General features: G+C 42.9%; 1 protein-coding gene across 1 annotated transcript; it reads left to right on the top strand.

Annotated features, from left to right (window-relative positions):
- The first annotated feature begins 1,034 nt into the window (after nucleotides 1–1,034).
- On the top strand, nucleotides 1,035–25,299 carry NT5E (5'-nucleotidase ecto). Its single transcript, XM_015858889.2, has 9 exons — nucleotides 1,035–1,701; nucleotides 6,416–6,638; nucleotides 12,045–12,233; nucleotides 14,281–14,478; nucleotides 15,472–15,623; nucleotides 19,087–19,195; nucleotides 19,759–19,908; nucleotides 21,412–21,612; nucleotides 23,224–25,299. The coding sequence occupies exons 1-9, from the start codon at nucleotides 1,396–1,398 to the stop codon at nucleotides 23,379–23,381; spliced, it is 1,686 nt and encodes a 561-aa protein (XP_015714375.1). The 5' UTR covers nucleotides 1,035–1,395; the 3' UTR covers nucleotides 23,382–25,299.
- The last annotated feature ends 144 nt before the right edge of the window (nucleotides 25,300–25,443 follow it).

Below are 25,443 nucleotides of genomic sequence, written 5' to 3'. Positions count from 1 at the left end.
GTAATGTGTCCTAGGGAGCAGCACAGCAGAGCAGCCATGGCAGGAGGTACTCAGCTGCCCAAAGACATCTGAGCAATCACGAGGCTGGCAGGTAGGATGAAAGACTTGCAGGAAATCATCTTTTCTAGAGGGACACCTGGAGATCACCAGCCAGAACCTTAGTTTAGGTCATGAATCACACACAGCTCTTGTGTCTGCTCTGGGGTGACTGAGTCACTCTCCAAGTTCCACTGACTGTCCTAACCAAGTTTCCATTGGCCTCAATGAAAGTCTAGCCAAACTAGAGCATGTGTATGCATGTGTGTGTGTGCAGCTACATTTATGCGCCTTGGCTTCAAGCTGGATCCCAGCCAGGCTGTTTCATGAGGTAGTGGAGGGGACATGAAAAGGAGGTTAAGGAGGAGGAGAGGAAGTGCCACGCAAGATTTTGGCACTGGGGACTTCCCAGAGATGAGATAGGTACCGCACAGCACAGTCATCCAAGGAAATGAGAAGATACCACAGCTATTTTAATTCAAGTCATGTATGCGAGCACAGGGACGGTGGATCATAGTCACCGTAGAAAACACGGGTTCATTTACTTTCCAGCCATCTGAGGAAACAAACAGACCAAATGAGTCCAGATTCCATGCCGTGGACTTTGGGTACCCAGGAAATCTCAGCGTGACATCAGCCGTCAGCAAAGAGACAGTGCCTCACACAGCCACCACAGTGCTGCGGGAACTGACACTTCTCCGTGTGGTCGGGACACTTCTGTTCTTAAGGGAAAAATCGACCAGTCAGTCGCTGCTTGCAGTGTGACATTGTCCAAAGGATGCAGGGAACCGTCGGGAAAGATAACTTTCTCCATCTGATTTGGTCATCATCCCATTTGTGGATACGCAACTTAAAGGGCCAGGTGGGGGGGCACAGGCAGCTCTGACTTATCCAAACGGTGATTACCCCACACTGCTCCCTACAAGCTGCTTATTTAAAGCATCTGTGTCATTTTTTTTCCCGTCAGCAAGCGTATGCCAAGCCGCAACCGTAAGCTCGGCGTTTCACCGCAGAAATAGTCACAGAAAGCAGTTCGCGAGCCTACGCTGAAAACATGAAAGCTGTAATTAAGTCAACTCTTAAATAAGTCATTCTCAGGCTGAAACAACACGCTTTATTTTAAGCATCACTGGGGAAACAGGAGGGGAAAGGCTGGGTGGAACCCTGGAAAACAAACACTTTCATCTAAGCTGAAGAAACTCCTTGAGGCGCACTAAACATTCACCAAGGATCCCTGGGAACGCTGGAGTTTGTCCTCTCGCCTCCACCTGATTTCTCCTCCGCTCTCAGCCCCTCACGTCCATCCCCGCGGAGCCACGCGGAGCCGCTCGAGCTCCGCCTCCCCCCGGTGCCCGCGGTATGGCGCACGGCTCGGCCGCGCTGTGCCTGTGCCTGTGGCTGAGCTCGGCGGCGGGGCTGCGGCTCACACTGCTGCACACCAACGATGTCCACGCTCACGTGGAGGCGCTGGGCTGCGGGGACGGGCAGCGGGGCTGCTTCGGTGGCGTGGCGCGGAGGGCGGCGAGGGTGGCGGCGGAACGAGAGGCGCAGCGCAACGTACTGCTCCTGGACGCCGGGGACCAGTACCAAGGCACCGTGTGGTTCTCCCACTTCAAGGGTCGGGAAGCCGTGCGCTTCATGAACCTCCTGCGTTACGATGCCATGGTAAAGAGGAGCGGTGCGGAGCTTCCCTCGCTCCCCGGGGGGGCGGGTGTGTGCCTGCCTCGGAGTATTGCAGCGGAGGGGCTGCGAATCTCGGGGGCGTAAGGGATGGAGAGTGAAGTGCTGAGCTGGGTGAAGGATATCCCGTTGGGTAAAGGAGTCAGCTGGCAGCCAAAGAACGGAGCGTGTGCCGAGGCTGCGGAGAGGATGGGATGCTGCTAAAGAGCCACTGTCGGCAGAGGCTTGGGGCGAGCGGGCTGGAGGGGCTCTGGTGGAGAGGGGCTCGGCGAAATCGACGGGAAACGCCGCGACCGGCTTGACGGGTCGAGGAGCGCACGCCCGAGGGGTTACACCTGGCTGTGCACGCTGGGGGCTGGCAGCACGGCTGTGTCTGGTCCGGTGGGCAGGGACGAAGGGCACATAGCGGCAGCGCTGCTTCGAAGAGTTCGGATATGGGATGTTAGTCGGAACAGCCCTGCTCTTGTCTAGTCCTGGCAGTCCCGGGGTTGTGAGGGGACCTAAGAGTCCGGTGTGAAGCGGTTCCGACTGCGGCGGGCTGTAGGTAGCGTGGGGATCGTCACTGCACCTGAGGAAGCCGGCGCTGTGCTTCCACTCTGTCTTCTATGAGCGCGACCGGGAAGGCTGAGGATTTGGGATGAAGCTGGGTGGTTATGATCAACCCTTGTTCTTAAACCTCTTCTCTCAGAATGATGAAGAATTACTGTGATTTGTTCTGCTTGTGTACAACACCAGAGAAGAGACAAGGGATGGAAATTAAGTTCGGGAGTGTGTAGTTATTTGATCAGAGATGACAGCTTGAGAGGAAAATCTTGCTCTGAGCAAACTGCATCCTCTGGCTTTATCTTGATTTCTGTGGAGTGTGTTCTCCTTTCTCATCTCCAGAAGGGGAAACGTTGTCTCATGCACTCTCCTGCCACACCTCATACCAGACAGGCAGTGCTGTGAGGGATGCTGCTCGTTCTTGCTTGGCCTCCTGAACTGTTTAATCTTAAAACTAACATTGTCACAGGGTTTCCACCCAGTGATAATGGGGAAGAACATGTGCCTGCAGAACTGGGAAACACTTTGATGTTCTGGAGAACAGGAGGATGATATTCAAGATCATATTTTTCCACCTTCCTTCCCAAATCTTGCTGCTGGTTGCCCTTTCTCACCCTTAGTGGTTGCTGATTTGACTGGCCAGTGGTGAAGGGACTGGAGCATCTCCCCTATGAGGAGACACTAAGCGAACTGGGTCTGTTTAGCCTTGAGAAAGGAAGGCTGAGAGGGGACTTGATCCAGCGTTTATGAAATCACCTGAGTGTGTGGGCATGCCATGAGTGTTAGGAGCCTTCTGGTCTCCATCACCGTCAATGCGTGGGCGATCAGGACAGGGTTAATCCGTCGCGGATGAAAGTAACGCATCACGGATTCCAACGAATGTGTCGAACGAACTTCTTTATCGGTTCGAGGTGACGGAGCACTGGAACAGGCTGCCCAGGGAGGTGGTGGAGTCTCCTTCTCTGGAGATATTCAAGACCCGCCTGTGTGACGTGGTGTAGGGAGCCTGCTTTGGCAGGGGGGTTGGACTCGATCTCTAGAGGTCCCTTCCAACCCCTACAATTCTGTGATTCTGTGAAAATTGGAGTTCTCTAAGCGCTAGTTGTATCAGAAGAAGTTCCTTTAGGCAAAATCAGCAATATTGAGCTAATTCCCAGTGTCAGGAAGACATAATGTAGGAAGCATTGGCAGTTCAGTTAGGATATCTCATTAGCTTTTTCATCAGAATAAAAAATTTAAAAAAGAAAAAAATCTGAACCATAGTGGGTATCCAGAGGCTTGCACTGAATGCTAATGCTTTAGGTGAAGCAAGTCAGCCACTTGCACAGGGAGTGAGGTCAAAGCCGTACTGCAGAAAGGTGAGCCAGTGCTTCTGTAAGTAGAATTTGAGAAGTCACAGCCTTGGCAGAAGGGGCGTAGCTTACCAAAGTGGTTGGAAGCTGAGATACCAAAGTAGGATTGCAAACAGGATGAAGGGAACATGAGTCACAGAAATCATTGCAGGATGAGGGCAGGAGAGCCGAGGGAGTGTTAGGGGCAGCTTGGCAGCATTATCAGGTTTGTTCCGCAAGTGGGACAAACTTTGTGGGTTCTTTTTAGATTTCTCATTTTCTCCTTTGTGCCCACTATCACTACAGGCTTATTGTCTCCTGTTTAGCTAGGTATTGTGTTCCAAATCCTCTTGCTGCTAGCTTTCCTTTTTGGTGTGAACAGCACTGAAATCCATATGAAGTACCATAGAGGCGGTAACTGGAGGGGTGAGAGAAGCATTCTAGTTTTAAGTTGCGTCCATATGTTAATCTGAATCCTGATTTTTGAAAGCTTTCCAGCTTTGATTCTTGTGAGAGGGGGGTTGTATGACCACATGCTGTATGCCTGCATCTTTCTGTTTATTCCTCATTGCCACAGAATCATAGAATTGTTTGAGTTGGAAGAGACCTCTAAAGGCCATCTAGTCCAACTCCCCTGCAAGGACAGGAACAACTCCATCTAGATCAGGTTTCTTCGAGTCTGGTCCAGCCTTGACTGACTCCAGGGATGGGGCATCCACCACCACACCTCTGTGCAACCTGTTCCAGTGATTCACTATCCTTATTGTAAAAAATCCTTTTCTTACACCCAGTCTAAATTTCCCCTCTTTCAGTTTTAAATCACTTCCTCTTGTCCTAACACAACAAACACTGCTTAAAGTATGATGTCCTCTTTTTTCTTACATCCCCCTTTAGATACAGCAGTTATCAGAGCTCCATGGAACCTTCAACAGGCTGAATAACCCCAGCACTCTCAGACTGTCCTCGTAGAGTGTGTTCAGATTAGCTGAAGGGTTATTCTCTAAGATTAAAAAGCCATAGGAGCTCCATGCATAATAGTGGTTGGGTAGAGTAAAGGAACCCCAAATGAGCAGTCCATCCTTCTCCCCAGAGGAAAAGCCACATCAAAAATAAGGCTGTATTATTAGACGCCAGTGACTTCTCATGAACAAGAGACTTTATAACTGCCCACATCATGGGAAAAGTTTTGACCAAAGCTTTTATCCTAATGGACAAGAAATAATCCAACTGCAAGCTACGAAGCCAAGAGAAACAAGGTTTCATAAGTGTGTTGGGTTTTTTTGTTTGTTTGGTCGGAGGTTTTTTTTTGGTTCATGTGCTAATGGCTGTTATATGCAATTCCAGTTCTTCTTTCGTTTGCAACAAGTTGTTTTGGGATATACTTTAGTATTTAGGATGAACAAAAGGTATTTTCATCAGCCAAAAGGAAATGGCTTGCTACTGTTTTGAGATTCTCCACCAATCTGTCACCATTCTTTCAGAACATGTTGACATCAAAATGATTTTCCATACATTTGATTATTTTATTATTATTATTATTATTAATTTTTATTTATTTTGTTTGTTTACCACAGGTTAGGTTGCAGTCAGTATTTGGTTATAAATGGTATACAGTCAGAACACATCATTGCATTCTCTGAAGTCGCGATTTTCTTCAAGATGGTTCTCAGTTCTGCTTGAAAAACACAGAAGCAGCAGCACAAGAACCATTTGCCTCCTTCCCTGGAGTGGTAGCAATCTTCTCACTAGCATCAGCAGGAGCAGTTGGTTGCAGATGCAAGATATGGAAGATCTTGCTGATGTCCTGATTTTCCCTCAGTCTTGCTGGATCCCACCACACCAGCAGCTCCCTGCCTGTGGGAGTCAGAGAGGCTGGGAGTCTTGTCTCCCCCAAAAGAAAGACAGTATCAGTTCATTGCTCAAATGCTGACCTCTCATGCTTGCTGTGGCTTCAGAATCCTCCTTTATATTGTCTGTTCAGAGAATAAAAACAGGAACAAAGATGTGGATGTGTAGATCAGGGAGGTATATAAGTCGTTTAAGACGGTGTATACAGCTTTTCCTATTTAACCTTCAGAACAAAATCACGAGCACCTTTTTGTTTAGAAGGGTTCGCTAACTGAATTCAGCACCCCTGTCATACTCTGCTCAGTTGCCACCTGAAATCTTGTTACAGGTGCCAACTAATGCTGTCACTGCCTTTCCATAGACATGTCCTTTCCTTTCCTAACACCTCAGGGTGATGCAAGGTTCTTGTGTGTGCTGAGCTTCTGCATAGCTGCCCTCTGTGGTGATTTTCTGGCTGGCACCAAACATGGAGGCCCAGGTGTGTGGCCTCAAGAATTATTGCTAAATATCATTAAATATATATTTTAAAACAGCAATCCAAGCCTGAGCTCTTAAAGTGCATTTTATTTAAAGATAACATATACTGTGATTGGCTTGTACTGTTTTTTCACTATTTATTTTTCTTTACACAAAATGCATGTTTTATTTGCTGGTTATTGTTAATCCTGTCATAGTTAGAGGATGTAAAACTGCTGGGTTCCAATCTGAATGATGAATAATGAATACAAGCACTTAGATTTTAGATTCCTGCTTTCACATCTGTACTGATATAAGAACATCTAAAAAACAGAAACCTAAACCAGAAGAAGTAATGTTTCTTTGTTCGTGGGAAACAGAAATGTGATGGTTTAGACAAGAAATGGCATTCTTCCCTAGAACACAGACCTGGTTTTCTCAAACATACCTTGTATGTCATTTATAAGAGTAGTTATACTGAACTGTAGGAAGTACCTTACATTTTCTTCTGCTTTTCACAGGCTTTGGGCAACCACGAGTTTGATGAAGGTGTGAGTGGATTATTGGACCCTCTACTTAGAAATGCTAATTTTACAATTCTGAGTGCAAACATTAAGGGAAAAACCCCATTGGGAAACCAAATGATGAAATACGTTCACCCTTTTAAAATACTACATATTGACTCAGAAAAAATAGGCATCGTTGGCTACACTACAAAGGAAACTTCCTTTCTTTCACGGCCAGGTATGTTTTCTTTAACATGTCTATACCCTTTACTCCTGTTTTATTGCTTATCTACTTGTCTGAACCCAAAGATGACAAATGTTCTCAACTGGAAAGTTTGTTGTTTTGTTGGTACATCCCCATGTGATTGAAACTTCTGACTTCCTCGTTTTTAAGCTAGTGAAGGTTTGGTAATTATCTTGCATCACAGAATATCTAAGAATAATAAGAAGGCTGGTGAGATTGTGGGAAAACTGGGGGGGAGTGTTTTATTTATATATATATATTCATATTGCTATCTATCCATTTAAATAAGTGTTAAGTCATGAATACAACTTGTCTCTAGAGTGATGTGTGTTCAGGTAAATACACTGCTCTGTGTTGGAATTTTACTCATGGGTGCCTCCATGCTTTAGCACCAGTAAAAGCAAGGAGAACTTCTGTGTTTTTAAAGCAAAAGTTGCACAAGATGTTTTTGGCCTCTCAGATATTTCCAGAAATTAGAGTAAAGAAGGAACACGCATTCAGCTTTTACCACAATTGCTTCATTCATGAGTAAAATTAGAGTTGATGAGGAAGAAACTTTTCAATTTCTGACTATTTATTCCAACACTTTGGGGGTTTTGTTTTCTTTTTTGCTTTTAGTAAAAAGAAATGGAAATGAATAAATATAAACAAAAGAGAATGGAAATATCTGAATCAGCCATAGGAGATCTGAGTCACTGCCTGTTCACTGTTCAGTCCCATCCTATGAAAATCTGACTTTCTTTCCTGGATTTTCGTAGATTCTAAAAGGAACAGAGATGTTCTAAGCACTGATTTAATACATTTTTCTGCTCAGAAAAAAAAAAAAAAAAAAGTATTTTATTTTGTCTCTTTCCATTGGACAGTAATTAAGCTAAACCAGTGTTGCATATCTTTCCTGAGAAAAGGAATATTCATGTATTGCAATATTAAGCTGCTCCTTTTGTGCCATTTAATTCTTACGCTGTTTATTTAAACTATCAAGGAGCGGATGTATGAGGTCAGAACAGACTTCTGTATCTGACTCCTATTTTTCAATATTGTTTTGGGAGCCGTCTGTTTCCCTAATGAAAAAGGAAACGGATCTGTATTTTGTGTAAGTAGGCAGTAGAACTTCACCAGTGCATGAGAGTGTTCCAGTATCATCTGACATGGTGCTGAGTTCGAGAACTCTTCATACAGCCAATTTTGTCCAGTGTTGTTCTTCTTCAACAGTTAATAAAGTAGATCTCTGCTTTTATTCCAAACAGCAGTGTTGGTGTGGGGATGTAACCAGGCTGATTTCCTTTCAAATACTACTAGCAGTACTCAAATACTCCTAGAGGAAAATCCAGATAATGTTGGACTGATTCTTTACAGCATTTAAATGCATCTCCAGCAACATAAAAATATTGTATTGAATGTCTCAATATGTTGAGACATTTTATCAGTGACCACGACTAGGAAAGACAATACCAGAAGGGAAAGCTTGTTAGCTCCGTATGAGCAGTTGCAGAAGCACTAAGCTAAGTATATCCCACAGTGTGAGTGAACAGCAGGGCAAAATCTAACAGCTACCATTTATAGTGATTAGGGTTTTTATAGCTTTCTGCTTTGCCCTTCTCAGTGAGTGGAGGAACGTTTGGAAGCTCTGAAAACTGTGAGTTCAAAATATGTTTGTGTATCTCGGTGACTAGAACCTGGGACCTAGCAGTCCTTCAGACTGATAAAATCTTGTCAGAGGAGGGTCAGTGGCAAAATAGGTATCAGCCTAATTCTTTAGCACCATGAATAACATAAGGAGTGAATTTTAAACTTATTCCCTTGCTTATCTCCACATACTTCTCTCAGATAGTGCAATTTGCTCAGGCTGAACTGTAATTGCTTTGGCTAAAAAATGCTGAACATACTAAAACACACTAAAATTAAGAAGTCCTTAGACCTCACTGTTGCTATGGTGAGGGAACAATTAACCTCTGCTGAAAATACTGATAATTTTACTGTTGGGAAATGGTAGGGATGGGGAGCACTCAGTTCAATTTATAGGTCCTGCATGCATTGTTTGGACCTTGATATGCTGACAGACTTCTGTCTGATAATCTCAAGGTCAACTGTTTCATATATGATGCTACCAACTCACTGAGTGCCTGACTTGTTGTAGATGTTCTGTATGTTGTGAACTCCCCAAATAATTAATGTCTTTATCTGTCCTGAGAAGTGCCACATAGCTGCTATATACCCATTTGTTGTTGTTAAATAATAGACCTAGTTTTGTCCACTGTCATTTTGTGTAAGGTACAGACCCAAAGCAGCTTACTCAAAAAAAACCCTAATGGCAGAAAAATATTTATTAAAAATGTCAACTTGGCCAGTTTTCTAAAATGTGATTTTAAATTCCATTTATCCAGTTTGTTCTGGCTAGCTTGCATAATGTTTTTAACATGCAGCCAGTTCATTTCCTTGGTTCAGTTTGGATGTTTTATCTGAAAACCTACGCCCAGCTAAAAGGAGAAGAGGATGTCACCTCAGTTTAATAACTTGGGAGAGAAGTGAAATACTGACAGAAGCAGTAGAAAACTCTTAGTTAAGAACGGTACTTCAATTCAGATTATATGCATTTTTTTCAATGGGCAGTGGAACACTAAGCAGTACGTTGCTTTTTGCCTCATTCCTTGAGAAATTAGAAATTCAATTACCCTTGCAGTTCCCCGCTGCATAAGTGTTGAACCTGCTGGCCACTTCCAGCTAAATTTGATGAAGCAATGCAATGGCTGAGATGTGAAGCTATGTGATGTGACGTGGCTAGCTCAAGGAGAGGCTGTGAGAGCAGTACTTGCATTTCCAGAGCAGCAATCCCTTTTGAAGGTACAGGGAACTGCCTGCTGTCACAGCCAGTCCACATCTAGCCCTTCATTTGGAGGTCTTAGCTCTCTGCAGAACTGATCTCTATGCTGTGGTGTGCATGTCTATTGTAGCTAGTCCACAGATGGTTCAACAAGGCCAAGTAAGTGCAAGGTACTGGGGCAATCCCAGTATTTATACAAACTGGAGGAAGAACACCGTGAGAGCAGTCCTGCGGAGAAGGATTTGGGGTCCTGATGGATGAGAAAGTGGACGTGAGCCAGCAGTGTTCGCTTGCAGCCTAGAAGGCCAACTGTGTTCTGGGCTGCATTAAGAAAGGGGTGGCCAGCAGGGAGAGGGAGGTGATTGTCCCCCTCTACTCAGCACTTGTGAGGCCCCATCTGCAGTACTGCATCCAGACCTGGGGGCCCCAGTATAGGAAGGGCATGGAGCTCTTAGAGCAGGTCCAGAGGAGGACCACTAAGATGATCAGAGGGCTGGAGCACCTCTGCTATGAGGAAAGGTTGAAGGAACTGGGCTTGTTTAGCTTGGAGAAGAGAAGGGTGCAGGGAGACCTCACTGTGGCCTTCCAGTACTTGAAGGGTGCATATAAGCAGGAGGGGGAATGGCTGTTTACAAGGGTGGATAGTGACAGGACAAGGGGGAATGGTTTTAAACAGAGACAGGGGAGATTTAGGTTAGATATTAGGAGGAAGTTTTGCATGCAGAGGGTGGAGACACACTGGAACAGTTCACCTGAGGAGGTTGTGGATTCCCCATCCCTGGAGGCATTCAAGGCCAGGCTGGATGTGGCTCTGGGCAGTCGCATCTGGTGGCTGGCAACCCTGCACATAGCAGGAAGGTTAAAACTAGATGGTCATTGTGGTCCTTTTCAACCCAGGCCATTCTATGACTCTTTGGTGAGATGAGCACATGAAGGGCCTATATTCATGGAGCGCTTCTTGGACTTTGTCTTCTGCAAAGAGCTCTGCATTAGGCCCAGCTTCAGACAGGCCCACAGCTGAAGCTGGTGGCCTGGAGAAGGAAGGCTAAGGATATAATTTAAGTCTTCCATTGTCTTAATAGAAAGAAAACAGAAAGAGACCTTTCTGAGAAGGGTCCAGAGGAGGGACAAGAGACAATGGGCTCTAGTAGCACCACAGGAAATTATGGCAGGATGTAAGGAAAAGATTTGTCATGCTAAGAGTGGCTAAGCCAAGAAGCAGGTTGCCCAGTGAGGCTGTGGATTTTCAGCTTGCTTGGACAGGACCTGAGCAGACTCATCTGGCTTTGAGTTCCTGCCCCAAGTAGGTTTTGGAGTTGATGGCCCCTGGAGGGCCCTTCCAAACCTCAATTAGTTTCTGACTCTTTGATCCTAAGAAGAGTTCCTCAAGAGAAAAATGTGGGGATGCTCTACACAATTTGCTCTGAAATGTGCAGTACAGAGATTCCCTCTGGCAGTAGTAGAGCTATTCAGCGGGTGTGGTGGGTATCCAATTTATATAACCCCCTTTTATCTCTTCTATTGTGGCAGTTTCCTCTTCATTTCCTGAGACATTTTGCATTGAATTAAGAATTAGTTTCACTCCTCCGTTTGTTATGAAATAATGTAAATCTTTTGACTTTAAAGGCACATTTAAAAACCGCCTGATCGAAAAACTACAGGAAGGAGAGGCATTAGGTAGATGAGGAATTGGTTGAAATGTTATTCAGCTGTCTTCACTGAACAGTTAAGGCTGACAGTTTGTTGACTCTGTTGTTAAAACTCTGTTGAAGAAATTATCTTCTTACATAGGAAGTCCTTTTGTACAACCGTAAGCACTGTGACCAGGATCAAAACCCCTATTTGTCTAATGTTCTTGTAGCTGTTTGTCACATTAGAATAATTTCAGCAGGCACAGAAACATTTCAGAAAGACTGTGAGTTTTCCAACATTGCAGCCCAGAAGAGCTTTCTCCTTTCCATTCTTTATGTTCTCTTTTTGGGACAGCAGCTCATTTGCTGTGCAGTCATTTGACATTACTGATAGGGGTTCACGTTAGATGAGATCATTTGTTTAACAAGGCAGGACTTTGAAGCAGCTGATGCTTAACATCTCAGAAGAAGGGAAAATAATGAGATGAGTGTACAGTAAAAAGAGAGAGATTTAACCCAAGAGGAGAGGGAACATCTCAGGGTAATATAATTCAGGAATAAAGAAGCTTCATAGTCCTGTGTGGAAATAAGCCAGGAACTTGCTGACACATTTTGTTTCCTTTTTCCAGCTAAATAATAATAATTGGCATTATTATTATTATTATTATTGTTATTGATATCAATGGAGTTATAACTTATTTAGTATAGGCAAGTACATTCCATTACCAAAAACTTGAATTAGCCTAAGCATACAGATATTCTTGAGAGACTGCAGAACTTCAGTTTAGGAGCTTGAACCAACTATGAAACCATTGCCATTTGAACTTCCATTAATTGTACAAAAAAGAATCCTGTATGACGTTTATGTGTTAGAAAAACTTGTAATTGATGCTTTGTAAATATATTCATTCTTGCTTTCTCCTTTCTTTTTATTTTTTTTTTCCCCAGGAAATGATGTAATCTTTGAAGATGAAATTGAAGCATTGCAAGTGCAAGTGAACAAACTCACAGCTCTGGGAGTGAACAAAATAATTGCATTAGGTCACTCTGGCTTTACTGTGGATAAAAACATTGCCCAAAAGGTGAAAGGAGTGGATGTTGTTATTGGAGGACACACAAACACATTTCTCTATACAGGTATTTTACTTCATGCTGAAATGTTTTTTCTAAAACAAAGCTGAAACTGATTGCTTCTCTTTAAACTCAGCTGACTTTCACAAATACAATTTTCTGCCGGCAGTGCTGGCCATACTCATATCTGGTACCTATCCATAACCTCACCATCACTCTTTGATGATGGTGATAACATGATAACAGAGACCGGTCTGTGGAGATGTTATACTAAAATGTGCTGCCAGCAGCTTGCAGATCAGGGAGTTCTCAAGCCTGAAGCAACTCCTGAGTATTTCCCAGTCACTGCCAGAACTTCCCTTCCCAGAACGTGCCTCATCTCCCCATGAGCTCTACAGCCTTTCCACACAACAGCTGGTCATAGGGCATTCCATCGCTGAGCTGCATGTCCTGCAGGGACCTTGCTTTATTTTCCTCCTGCCCGCTGGTGGCATTTTCCTGAAGTTTTAATAAACTGTTTTGGAGATGGTAAAATGAAGGATAAACACAGTACTCAGTGTATGCATTCATCATGGATTTATATGGCAGATTGAAGACTCCTTTGCAAAGACTCATTAGCCATAGATAGATAGAAACTAAAATAATGACCAGAAAGCATAGCTTTCTCTTGTTAATGCTCCATTCATTCAAAAAACAGAGAAGGTAAAAACCAGTTCCTTTTCCAGTTCCAAAAAACTAAAGCCACTTCTGTGTGCATAAATGCTTCAGGGTTCTCATTAGTTACGGGATTGTTTCAATTCTTCCCAAAATAACAGTCAAATAGTGAAGGGACCTGGATTCCTCTAAGCAACCAACTCTGTCAGCAGGGCTAAAAGTAGGAAAAAAAATGTTTCTCTTGTGAACTTGGTTCAGCTTGTCATTTGTTACAGTCATTCCCTCTTGAGAAGAGGAGGGATTAGAGATGAATATGATTTGCATTAGAGTTCTGGAAGGAACATTTGTCATGCTTATCATCCCCGGATTTCATGCTACATAAACAACCACAAATGAGAGGAAACCAGCTGTGCTGTGAGCAGTGCAAGTCAGGAGTGTGCTTTCCTTCCACTCCCCCTTCTACACGCCCACGTGCCCAAGCCTGCAGGCAGCCCAGCTCTCATCCATTAGAGCGAGAGGGAAGCATTCCCATGAATGGAGAAGATGGAAAAGGCTGTGGGGGGTGTGCAGCAGGACCTGTCACCACGCATGCGACACCTCTCGGAGCCACCTGACCTGGGTCTTTGCTGGTGATGGGGTTGAGGTGCTGATGGGAGTATCAGAGGGTGTGATACTACTCAGGTATATCATCAAGGCCACAGGGAGGCAGCTGGCACCCTGGGACAGGTGCTACATGGCTTGCTTTGCCACTTCCTCCCCTGCATGGTTTCTAAATCCACAGCAGGCTACGCTGATTGAGCCAAGAGCTCTGGAAATATCTTGCTTTAATGTGTCTGTTTCCAAGTCTTACATCTAAACACACTTTAAACTTTGCAGGGCAGTAAGTTTTAAATCCATGACTACTTAACTCTCATGCCGATGAAATCTTCTTTTGCAACAGGTTTGCAGCCTGTCTGAGATTTTGGACACTAATTTTTATATAGCAAAAATCAATTGGGTGTTGATTAAAAAAAAGTTACAAAACTCCTTGTAGGTATTCTGACTGTGTATTATCTCAACACCCTTTCTTTTTCTGTATTTTACATTCTTATTTTTTCTAGCTGGTACAGAGCAATGTAGTATGAAGGCTTTTCAGCCAGAGAATGGCATACGTGCACGACTTAGAGGCTTATATTTGGATCATCAGAATGAAAAGTGCCTTTGTTGCTATTGTCACATGATGTCATTGGAGGAGTGCGCTGTCACAACTCAAAAAACACTGTGGTGGTTATTAGAGCCCAAGTCCTCAAAACAACATCATCTCTTATGAATTAACATAACTGGACAACTAAATGTGAATTTGTTCTGCTTAATATCCCATTTATTTTATTAAGGACAGGAGGCACTTGAAATGTCATTCTTACAATTCCTTGAAGGGCACATGAGCTGAAGCCCCTCTTAACATGGTTGTTTTGCGCAGGAACCCCTCCCTCCACTGAGCAGCCAGCTGGCCCGTATCCCTTCATGGTTGACTCAGATGATGGGAGGAAGGTGCCAGTGGTACAAGCTTATGCGTATGGAAAATATCTTGGCTACTTGAATGTTACATTTGACAAGAAAGGAAATGTAGTTGAAGCAGTTGGAAATCCTATCCTGCTGGACAGCAGTGTTCCTGAAGGTAAGTGGACTTTGAATTTTCCTGCTGTACTACAACTCCAGTATTACTGGGTTGAATGCATAGCACAACATTGCAGAAGAATTCAGCTTTCTTCCTGCACTTGTGGCTCGTTTCAGTGTGGAGTTCAGGCTGTCACTGTTGTATCCATTTTCCTCTGTATTTCCTTTTCCAAAGAGTGAGATATAAAGGCCCTTGAGTATACACAAATGCAATGCATGACTTTGCCTGTTTAAAATCACAGGGAGTCCTTCTGTGGGAACTCAGGTGATACATTATCTTCCCACTTAGGAGACAGTAAAAAGCAAAAATTGAGACTGATAGATGCTCTGATCTCATAAGCATGCAATTTTAACATAATGTTATAAATGTTGCTGTTGCTGACAAAGTTACAAGGCAGATGGTTTAAAATTAGTAAAGCAGTTATGATGTATCTGTATGTGCAAGCATTCTTGTACCTATTTATTTTCTGATAGAATTAGATTTGCACAAATGTGTGTATAGAGTTAATTTCTATAATGGGTTTATTCCTTGGCACTGATACTTGAACAAGTATCCCTTTTAGCACAGCATTAAAGGGGAAGGAACTATCTCTAGAAGGGGCTGAGGGGGAGGAGGGGAGTTGGAAGAGATGCTGTGAAGTAAGGGCCAGGCTCACTTGTATATTATAAGTTCTTGAATAGAAGCTGCCATCTGTCAAAGCAGATGCCAGAAATCCCATTGTTCAGCAGTTGCAGCAGAACTGGGTGAAAATATGTGTAAGTGGAATAGAAGAGAGGGCCTTGCTGTGACGAGAGAGTAACTTATTCACCAGTTTATGCAGCTCTGCCACCTCCCTCCCTGAGCTTTGTTTAGAATGAATGTGGATGCCATATTGGAAAAGCCTCTAGGGAATGAGTAACATTTAAGAAACATAGCACAGATACACTTGTATACATTTGAAAATGTATACAAATAAGCACTGCTTATTCTACACTTATTTTTGCTAATTCATAGACGAGCAGATTAAAGAAGAAGTAGAGAAGTGGAGGAAAAACTTGGGGAACTACTCTAAAGAGATTGGAACAACTAGTGTTTATCTGAATGGTTCAAGTGAAGCATGCCGTTTCCAAGAATGCAACATGGGAAACCTGCTTTGTGATGCTATGGTAAGAAGTTACCGCCACAGGTGGCAATCACATCTATGTATTAGTCTAGGGTGATCAGATGAAATGCTCCCAGTCTCTGAACTGTCACTGCATGGGCTCTCTGCTGCTTTCTGTCCCTGTAACATCTATTTCCTTTGAAAGACCTGGCAGGGGCAAGGCTGCAGTGAACCTTACTTTGTAGAGTAGGGAGCACTTTATTTTTGGTATAGATTCACAGATAGATAACTGTTTGTTCTGTTGAAGCTGCAGTTTTAAGAGAGAGGGAGAGCCAGCTTAGCTGCCCATGACTCTACTGCTCTGATTCTCACTCTGACAAGTGAGTGTGCCCAGCGCTTTTGTTTCAGCCAGTGCTGGCAGTGCCCTTTTACGGACTTTTTGTGAAACAGAGCCAGAACTCAGGAGCTGGAAAGTCTTAGGGCACTTTCCAGCCCTGAGGATACCGCTAACTCTCGCTGTCCCTGCCCACCTGCTTCAAGACCCAGTGCCAGCCCCAGGGTCAGGCTCCATCTCCCCACAGCTTTGCTTGTCCCCAGGGAGGTGACCAGTGTCTGGGTTTGTCCTGGTGATTCTGGCTGCCCCACTCCTGGTCAGGGCCTTAGGACAGGCACTGGCTAGTAGGCTTGACCTAGCAAACCAGTGGGGAAATCCCAGTGCTCCCAGCACCCTATCCTAGAGCCTTGCTGTGCTCCTACAAGTGTCACTGTGCTTCATCATGTCAAACCAGAAGTCTCTTATCAGTTTTAAACCAATTGGTTTGGGTTGTTTTACTCTCCCACAGTAGCTCCATTTCCTTTACATGCTCCAGAGAGAAACATTTACCAATGCAACCATTTCCAGAAATGAGAATTGCCACAGATCTCCACAAGCACTGCCACAAAATCAAACTGCAGTTAATAATAACTTTTCATTTTGGTATCTACCAAAAGCTGATTATCCAGTCCATGGGATGGCTTTCATTGTAATCCAATTTTTAGTTCATGTGCTGATTTCCAGATAAGATTAAGATCTGGGGATTCTGCATTCAGTTCTGCTAAAACAGCAGTATCTTGCTTTGGGCTAAATATTATACATTTATTAAAATAATAATAATTTTAAAAAGAGATAAAATACATTGGCACTCTTTAAGATTAAAGAAAATTGTTTCATTGCCCTTCAGAAGTCAGTAGACTTTCTTGATACACACTGTGTTGGGATGTAAAATTCCATTCCAGTGAAGTAGATGTCTGTAGTCAACCATCTGTGTTCGTCATAAATCCACATGGGTTACCTTTTACGTTCTTTGAAGGATGAGTTTTACATTTGCTCTCCTGTGTGGTGCCGTGCATTTGGGGGTATCAAGGGATAAAACAGACCTGTCTGAAACATGGGCTTGAGAATTTAGAGTCATACTGGGAACTCTGGAGATTGAGAAACACGGAAAGATTGTTTAAACAGTTACTCAAAACAGAAGTCCAGGTAGTTCAGTGATGCTTTTCCAACAGGAGCCTGACATCTGAGTAACAGGTTGACAGATGTAGATGGCATTTTACAAAATACTATGAAAGAACCCAAAGGGGAAATGACTGAATTGTTAACCGCAGCACGCAAACACTTGTTCTAAATTGCCTCTGTGTTCAAGGCTGAGACCAGAGAGTGTAGGAGCACATTTTAAACATACTTTTTTAGGTACTGAGGAATTACAGATTTATGATCATGACGTCTGTTCTGGGACAATTACTAAATCAGAAGGTATAGTTCAGACCAAAAAACTCAGCAACAGGCAAAATCAACTCATTAAGTATGAATTATGAATTCAAGAATGGATTTGGCCTCAGAGAATACCAGTGAACAGTAAGCTGGAGCAAAAAATTTCTGCACCTACAAGTTAAAGGTCACACAACACCCAGTGAAGGGATGCAGAAGAGAAGTGGATGAACCAGAGCAGAAAACAGGAAAATCCATCCCAGTGTCTCATCTCCAAAAGTGGCTGGGGGATGGTGGTGAGGACAGAGCGTACGTATGGGCACGCCTGTGGATAGGTTGTGTACTCCACTATGCTCCCAGTAGCTTGCAGCTCAGGGAACTCCTAAGTCAGAAGAAGCACCTTTGTATTCGCTATTCACCACTGGAACTTCTCCTCTTTCAACTTGCCCCGCCCCCCTTGAGCCTTTCCGTCATTCAGCATTCACAGCATCCATCATTCAGCATTCACAGCATCCGGCGGCAGGGCGTTCCACAGCTGACCTGCATATCTTGCTTTCTCCAGTCTCCTGCCAGCTGTGCCCTGGCTGGATGCCTGATGGAGACCAAGGAGCCGTCCTTGTACTGGAACATTTGGTCCCTATTCACTCTTTTTGCACCACTCATGATCTTACGCATGTCATTTATTTTCCTTCCATTGTCTTTTACCAGTACAGACAGTCCTAGCCCATGTCAGCATTCCATGATCAGATGCACTTCAGTGTCTTGGTCATCCCTGTAAACCCTCACTGAATCTTTTCCACTTTTTATTATCTTTGAAATGAGAAAGTACGCTGATTCCTATCCAACTTCCACATGCCCTTCTTGATATTTATTGCTTTTTTGTCAAGCCCTTCCTGTAGTTGTCTTTTTGTGCAACTGACAAGTCATAACCATAGCCATTTCATTATGGAAATGAGTCCGTCCTTTCCATTATCCTTGTTTCCTTTCTCTTAACCCTGTCCCTTTCTACTCAATTATTTCTAATGACTGATTCTGTAGGCTTGTCATCCAACAACAACAGAGTAGATCCCTGACCTCTGTTTTCTTGACTCCTTACGATGTCTCAAGCAGATTCTGTTCTGTCCTTGCAAGTTGCTTCTGTCAGAGTTTGGATACTGTTGGACACATGATTCTGCGTGAAGTAGATTTTTGGGTCTGAATATGCCTGTTTCACATTCCACCTCTCTTCTACATCTCACTTCTTTGCCAAGAGCATTCCAAAAATCAAAAACCAATCTCCAAGAAGGTGAAAAATCTTATTTCCCTGCAACGTGCAACAGGAGCTCCATTATTCAGTACATTCCCCTGCATATTGTAGTGTTCAGCTGTGTTTAAGGTTCTGTTTAAGCTTCTGTTTAAGGTACTTTCTGATTCTCCAAACGTGCTCAAATCATTTCTATGTCACAACAGTTTGAATTAATAAACAAAACAAAACAAAGGATCCTTTGTTCCTCTATCTTTCCCTGGTAATGTTACGTACACACAGACCATGGGAAAAGTTGAGACTTCCCTAAAGAAAAAACCCTAAAGAAAAAAGGCAAATATTTTTCTTGTTAAAAGTTTAAAAAAGCAAAATAATGTGCTTTGCCGTGTTTTTCTAAATCAGTATTTTACAGTCAGTACATAGGTAATACTGGAGAAGACAGAAAACCTTTCACCTGTTTTTAGTCTTGGAGCGTAAACATCCACAGCCTGGACTAAGCGAAGACTGAAAATCAGTTTAAACATTTTCCTTTGATAGCTTTATGAGAATGTCAGACGTCCAGACAGAAAGTCATGGAACCATGTTTCACTCTGCATCCTGAATGGAGGTGGGATACGGGCATCCATTGATGAACGGAGTGCTAATGGTACGTAGAGCTACATACTGAGCGCCGGCTATCCAAGAACAAATTAGCAAGTTGTTAAGCAAGCCTGAACACAGTGTTTGGCACTGTTTGGGCTTTTTCTGATGGGGCATTCTGAAGTTATCTGCTATTACAGTGAACTGCACTCAAGTTGACATTAGAAGTTTTTAGTATTGTTTATGCTTTTTATAATGTCATTCTCACCTTGGTGCTGTGGAACAAAGGAAGTTGGTGGCTGTTCTTCGCCTCCTACTGCAGAAGGATACATGCTATGGTTGCTGGAAGCTTTCTGTAGTCTGCCATGAAACAAATGATTTATTTTTTTTCTGAATGCTTGAAATTTTACAGATCTCTTTTTCCTGATACTGGATAAATGGAAATTGAAAACAAACACAGTTTTTCACTTTAGCTTAATCCTTCTTCAGGGCTACATGAGTTCATCTTAAGTAACTGGAAAAACTGCTAGAGTTAAAGACAGTACTTTTTTTTCTTTTTCTTTTTTTCTTTTTCTTTTTTTTTTTTTTTTTTTCCCCCTAAACCAATGTAAATAAAGTCTCATTCCCCAGGTAGCATCACTATGGAAGATTTGCTGTCTGTTTTGCCATTTGGAGGCCGTTTTGATTTGGTAACACTGAAAGGTTCCACACTGAAAGAAGCTTTCGAGCACAGTGTGCGCAGGTACGGAAGAGGAACAGGAGAGCTGTTGCAGGTTGGAGGTATGCTTTCTTCCTTACTTGCCTTGGTTTTCTAAAGGAGCGCTCCTTTCCACAGGTCTTGTTTGTCTAACACTTGAAAGACCTTTGCATTGCCTCTTTAAAAATGGGAAGCATACTCCAGCTCCGTGCTTCATCTGTGCCAGCTAACTGACACTATTTATCCTGAAGACCTTTTAGCTGAGCTGTGCAAGCCCCACAGCACATAAGCTATCAATGATTCTTCAGCAGAGACAGGATTCCCTGCTGTTGTAAGTGGCAGCAGTTCAGTGCTTTAATTAACCACAGGAAGGCATGATCAGGTAGAGCTTTAACGCAGTAACTGCTGTGACAAGCTCCTGTTTTCAGTTCTTCACCAACAGCCTACCTCATACCCCACACCAGACTTCCCTGCTGGTCACTGCCCATTGTTGTTTTATCAAGATCAGTTTGTGCCATTGCCTAATTATTAGGGATATGTTTAGAATTAGTCCAAGTAGGCCATGGAAATACTTCAGAGAATTTCTAAATATTTTAGAGACTAAAAGATAATATTAGAAACACATGCACTTCTTGAAACACAGCTCCACAGATATTTATCCAGATGCATGCTACGTTACAGGCATGTTTATTCCTGCTCTGCTTGCAATGCTGTGCGGATTTCTTTGTTTACGTAGCAGAAAAGCCAGGCCCAAGGGCAGAGGCCAAGTGATTTCCTTCCTTGCCTCTCCCCACACAGCCTGGTGATGGGGGCACTCACCCCTCATGAGATCCATAACCGCCTTATACCAAGGACACAATCTGCATCTCACAGGTGGCAAGTGCTTGTACCAGTGAATTACCTACCGCCAGGGTAAGGCAGCAGCACTGCCTTGTCTTACAAAGAAAGAAAAGATACCTAGTAGCTCTGGAAAGGGCTCAGGACAGAAGATGCAAAGAGAAAGAGAGCCAAGGTCAGATGAGCTGCTGTGCTTTGGGTTGGTTGTTAGTGGCTTCCTGAGCAGCAAATTCTTGGTAATGCTGTTCTCACAGCCTAGCCCTCCCCAGGCTTTGCACGAGGGTTCACTGTGAGAAACATTCATTCTCCTACAGTGAGTAGGAGCAGCAACATTAGGTCTTGGCTTAACTCTCTTTTCTTGAGGACAGTGTTCGTTACCCATAATAGGCTGCCTGGCTTTAAAAGTCACTTCACTGAACAAGACAGTAGAAAGAAAAAGCAGATGCTGACAGCAATCAGAGACAGTATTTTCAACCTTGCAGTTTCCAGTTTGTTTCTGGAGAGTTACATTAAGAAGAGAGCAGATGATCAGACACCTGAGGTGAGGCAGTATTTCAGCAACTCTCTAAATTCATGTGTTTTCTTGCGTAAAAGTTGATTTGAGCACTAAGAAAATCCTTTGAACCAACACGACCTCTCAGTCACAGAAGTGAATGTATAGAATCTTCAAAATGATGGAGGACGCTGCTTCTAGCGCCATGTGTTCAACAGGCACTGCTTAAAGTGGCACTCAAACTTATTTCCTGCAGGTATCCGTGTGGTCTATGATCTCTCCAGAGAGCCAGGAAACAGAGCCGTTAGCATAGAAGTGCTTTGTACAGCCTGCAGAGTTCCAGCCTACGTCCCACTGCAGATGGATGAAATATACAACGTGACTCTTCCATCCTACATGCTGTTTGGTGGAGACGGCTATCACATGCTGAGAGACAACCACATAGCATACAGCAAAGGTAAGTACAGGCTCCGAGAATGTAGCAGACAAATCCTAAGATCTAGAAGATATTTCTGTAGCAAAAGTGTCAATTTTTTTTTGCTTTTATTGGATAGATTTGCTTCTAATCTGATGGCTCTGGAAGGCCAGTTTTGGTTTTAGACAGCAACTGCACTTTTTTTATTTCAGTTAAATCACAAAGGTTTCAACAAGTTCAAAGGTTTCACAAAGAAGGTGAACCTCACCCATTCGGCTTTGTTAGGAGCACAGTTCTGGAATCATAGTAAATCACAGAAACAAACAAATATAGTGGAGAGTAAGCACTGTGTGCAGCCTTGCTCTTGCACTAATTAGTAAACAATGCATTTGGTGGAAAGGTGCTATTTCCTTCAGACCTCGTACTTGCAATCTGTGGAGGTATTTGCAGAGAGAATGATCACCTCTGCTACTTCAGGACATAAAGCTCAAGCAAGCACCACCAGAGTCAGCCCACACCCTGACAGCACCATGCTTCCCATGAGCTCTGTAGCATGATGCTGTAAGGAGGTGCTGTCAGGGTGCTGACAGAAGCCATGCTACAGAGAGAAGTGTTACCCAGTGCTGTATTAAGACTCTTTATCATAGCACAAATTGTTACAAGGTCACTATGCATATGGTTGATGTAGGGACCTTTTAAGACAAAGGGAAACTTTTGAAGTATTTGAGATTTAAATTCATTATATGCATTCTGTGTTTTCCAGAATGCCCTACCAAAAAGAAAAATTCTTCTAGGATCTCACCCACATCATGCAGAACTTTCACTCGGCACATTCTGATCCCAAAGTGATTATACTTCTGTTGATTTAGTTAAACATGTTTGTACTGCCAAAAAACCACTTCCTTTTGGACCTCTCTCACAGACTATTTTTTGGTTTGTCAGGATGTTTCAACTTAAAGTTGATTCTCCCAAGCAGGGGCAATGTTTACAGTCATATTCAGTCCACAGTTTATACAGGGGGCTGTAGGTTTTAGTAAATAACTGCTGATGCAGAAACAAATTCAGAGAGATAGTAATCCAGTCGGAGCAGCAAAAGGTGACCAGTTTGAAAGGTTCCTGCAGCATCTTCCCATGTGTCAGTGGAGCAAAATGGAAATTACTTTGAAGAGGGATGCTCTTCAGAAGTGCAAGAGCATGGACCAGAAAGAGCCCATTGGAGATGGATGGCTGCAATAACTCATGGGGGGGTCTTCAACTGTAGACAATTTCTGTGTGCAGCACAGCAGTACCCAGATCAGATATTCTTCCTAAAAGAAAGCCAGTTCTATAGCACTCTATCCAAAGGAGGTGGGAACTATCCAAATTTCCACCATAACAGAAGCAAACAAGAAAGCCAGTCAACTGAAAGGTTTTGTTCTCCAGTTAAATGTGATTTCACCAAAGCTTTCTGCTACAAGCCACTACAAAGCGGTGGTTTTATCTCTTCATAAAATCCAACTCTCTGTCCACCCTACACTGTTCTGACAGTAAGCTGCCTGAGTCAGGAAGGCCGGGAATATAAAACCAGTCTTTAAGGCTAAATCCGCAGTTCTAAATTGGGTGTGGGGTGTGGCTGCTGCAGAGAACGCTCATCATTTCTTCTTGTTCATTTAGGTGAACCTGACATCGATGTCGTTTCCCGTTACCTTGACAGAATGAAGAGAGTTTACCCAGCAGTTGAAGGTCGAATAAAGTTTTCTTCCGGGAGCTTTAACCAAGGAAGTCTTACCCTGATTTCTGCTTTGCTCACTGTAACGTTCTGGCATTGCTGATTTTTTTTTTCCCCTCAAGTGTTTACATTTGGAAGAAAGGTGGAGGATCAAGATGGTGCTGAGATGGGGAGAAGAGGACTGTTCTCTTTTCTCAAACCTTAAAACAAATGATTGGGTTTCTTCATGGAGTCAATTAATAGCAAGGACTGTATTTGATCTGGCTGTTTTTGAAGTGAGTCTGGGGCAGAATTCATGGCTTTCCTCACTTTGAAAGAGCAAATACAAACTGTCGTGACCCACCATTCGGGTTGAGGTTTCAAGAAGCAAAGTATCAATGTTCCATCACAAAACAACCACTGACCAACATGGGATATTTTAAACTCGTTGATTCTTCCAGCTGCTTTAGTGAGATGATTGAGAATCTGATTCCAGTAATGTAAATTAGCTTCTATAAGTAGATTATAGGTGCACATACTTCTCTTTCACCTCCACTCAGGGTTTAAGCTTTGTATCTCAGAAATCTAGCTTGCTTCCAGTTATTATCTTACCTGCGCCAATGCCTAAAGTAGCTGGATTAACTCAGTGTCATTAAAAGCACTGGTCCATTTATGTGCAATTTAAAAAGTAAATTCAGTACACTTTTTAAGGCACAGCAGCTTATTTATGTTTTCCATTAATAAAGCTTGATTTGATTTTGATAAATTTTGATAAATCAAATATATATCCTCACCAATTATTATGACCAGTGTGGGGACTGTAGCTACACTAAGTACAAAGTATTTTAAGGTTATTTTCCAGGCAGATGCTCCATTTTACACTTACCCAGAATCCCAACAGTTACCGGTACCAGCAGCGTTCACAGAGGACACCAGATACACAGATGCCTGCAGCACCAGGGCACCCTTTGGAAGTTTCCCAGTAATGGGACTTTTTACAGCATAAGCTGGCTTCACCATAACAGCAATCATAACTCAAAAGCCTCTTTCCTATACGAACAGACTGCTTTAAAAACCCAGTCGTAAGTGCCAAGCTGATGAGCATCGAGTCAGAAATATGAAGAAATATTTCATATGAAAATGTGAAGTTCCATCCGGAACTGATATCAACATACTTCCATATTGTTTACTGCTTTATTAAATGGATGTGCAGAATTATAAATAAACCTACCTTGATTTTCTGGAAAGCAAATGACACTTCTTTTTTCCAAGAGCCAAGCTACTCACCTCTTCAACTAACCATGCCCACAGATTACATGGAGAAGGTGCATCATATTAAGGTAAATTACAGGATGCTTAAGTTTCAAGATCTAATGATTACTCACATAAATTCAAGAGTTGAAAATGGAAAGATTTGATTACAGAGTTGCATTAGTTAAACTGTTAGAACAGGGATGACAATGAACAGCCAGCCTTGGTGGCAGTGCTGACTTGTCAATAAGACTCCTGAAGTTCTTAATTTACAGAATGGTCTTCCCCAAACCAATGTAAAACAAATAACAGAGACTGTATGTATGGACTGAGCTGTACCCTCACATCAGATTTTGAGCTGTATCTGCACGTCAGGTATTTTGTTGTGGTATGTTGTGTTTGCTTAAATAAAAAGAAGTGAGAAAAAACTCCTTTGGCATGCCCAGAGGGAAATAACACAGCTACACCTTCTCTCAGCAAGCAGAAAGAAAAGGTTTACAAAAGCAATGCAAGCAGTTAATGCAAACTGTACAGGCTAAGAACATTCACACTGTATTACTTTGGCTCACTTGTAAAGGCAAAAATGAGGAATTGTCTGAAAAGTAAAATCTCAAGAAATGCTGAAGATATGAAGATATCTCTGTGTTGTTCTGTGAGTAAAACTTGTTAAAAATCCCTGCACGTTTCCCTTGAACAATCTCTTTCAGGCAGGCTGAGCCAACACATACAGGTTTACTGGAAAAACCTTCCACACATTTTTGTACTAATAAATTTTTAGAAAACATTCAAAACAGACTCACATTGTCTTCTTTTCTAACCCTGTAACCCTAGTTTGTTCTTCTAAATGCCCTTTAAGGAACACGACAATAGTTGCACTTTCAGCAAAGTGTATGCACTCAGCAGCCTTATTTTATATCATCCCGTACTGCTGCTCA

Source organism: Coturnix japonica, chromosome 3 (assembly GCF_001577835.2).
Source record: "Coturnix japonica isolate 7356 chromosome 3, Coturnix japonica 2.1, whole genome shotgun sequence".
NCBI classification, from domain to species: Eukaryota; Metazoa; Chordata; class Aves; order Galliformes; family Phasianidae; genus Coturnix; species Coturnix japonica.
This window is presented reverse-complemented; position numbering and strand designations above follow the sequence as displayed.

Coding starts and splice junctions, on each gene's coding strand:
- NT5E (XM_015858889.2), top strand. CDS start 1,396: ATGGCGCACGGCTCGGCCGCGCTGTGCCTGTGCCTGTGGCTGAGCTCG. Junction 15,624..19,086: donor ACCTGCTTTGTGATGCTATG/GTAAGAAGTTAC, acceptor TTCCTTTGATAG/CTTTATGAGAATGTCAGACG. Junction 19,909..21,411: donor AGAGCTGTTGCAGGTTGGAG/GTATGCTTTCTT, acceptor TATTTCCTGCAG/GTATCCGTGTGGTCTATGAT.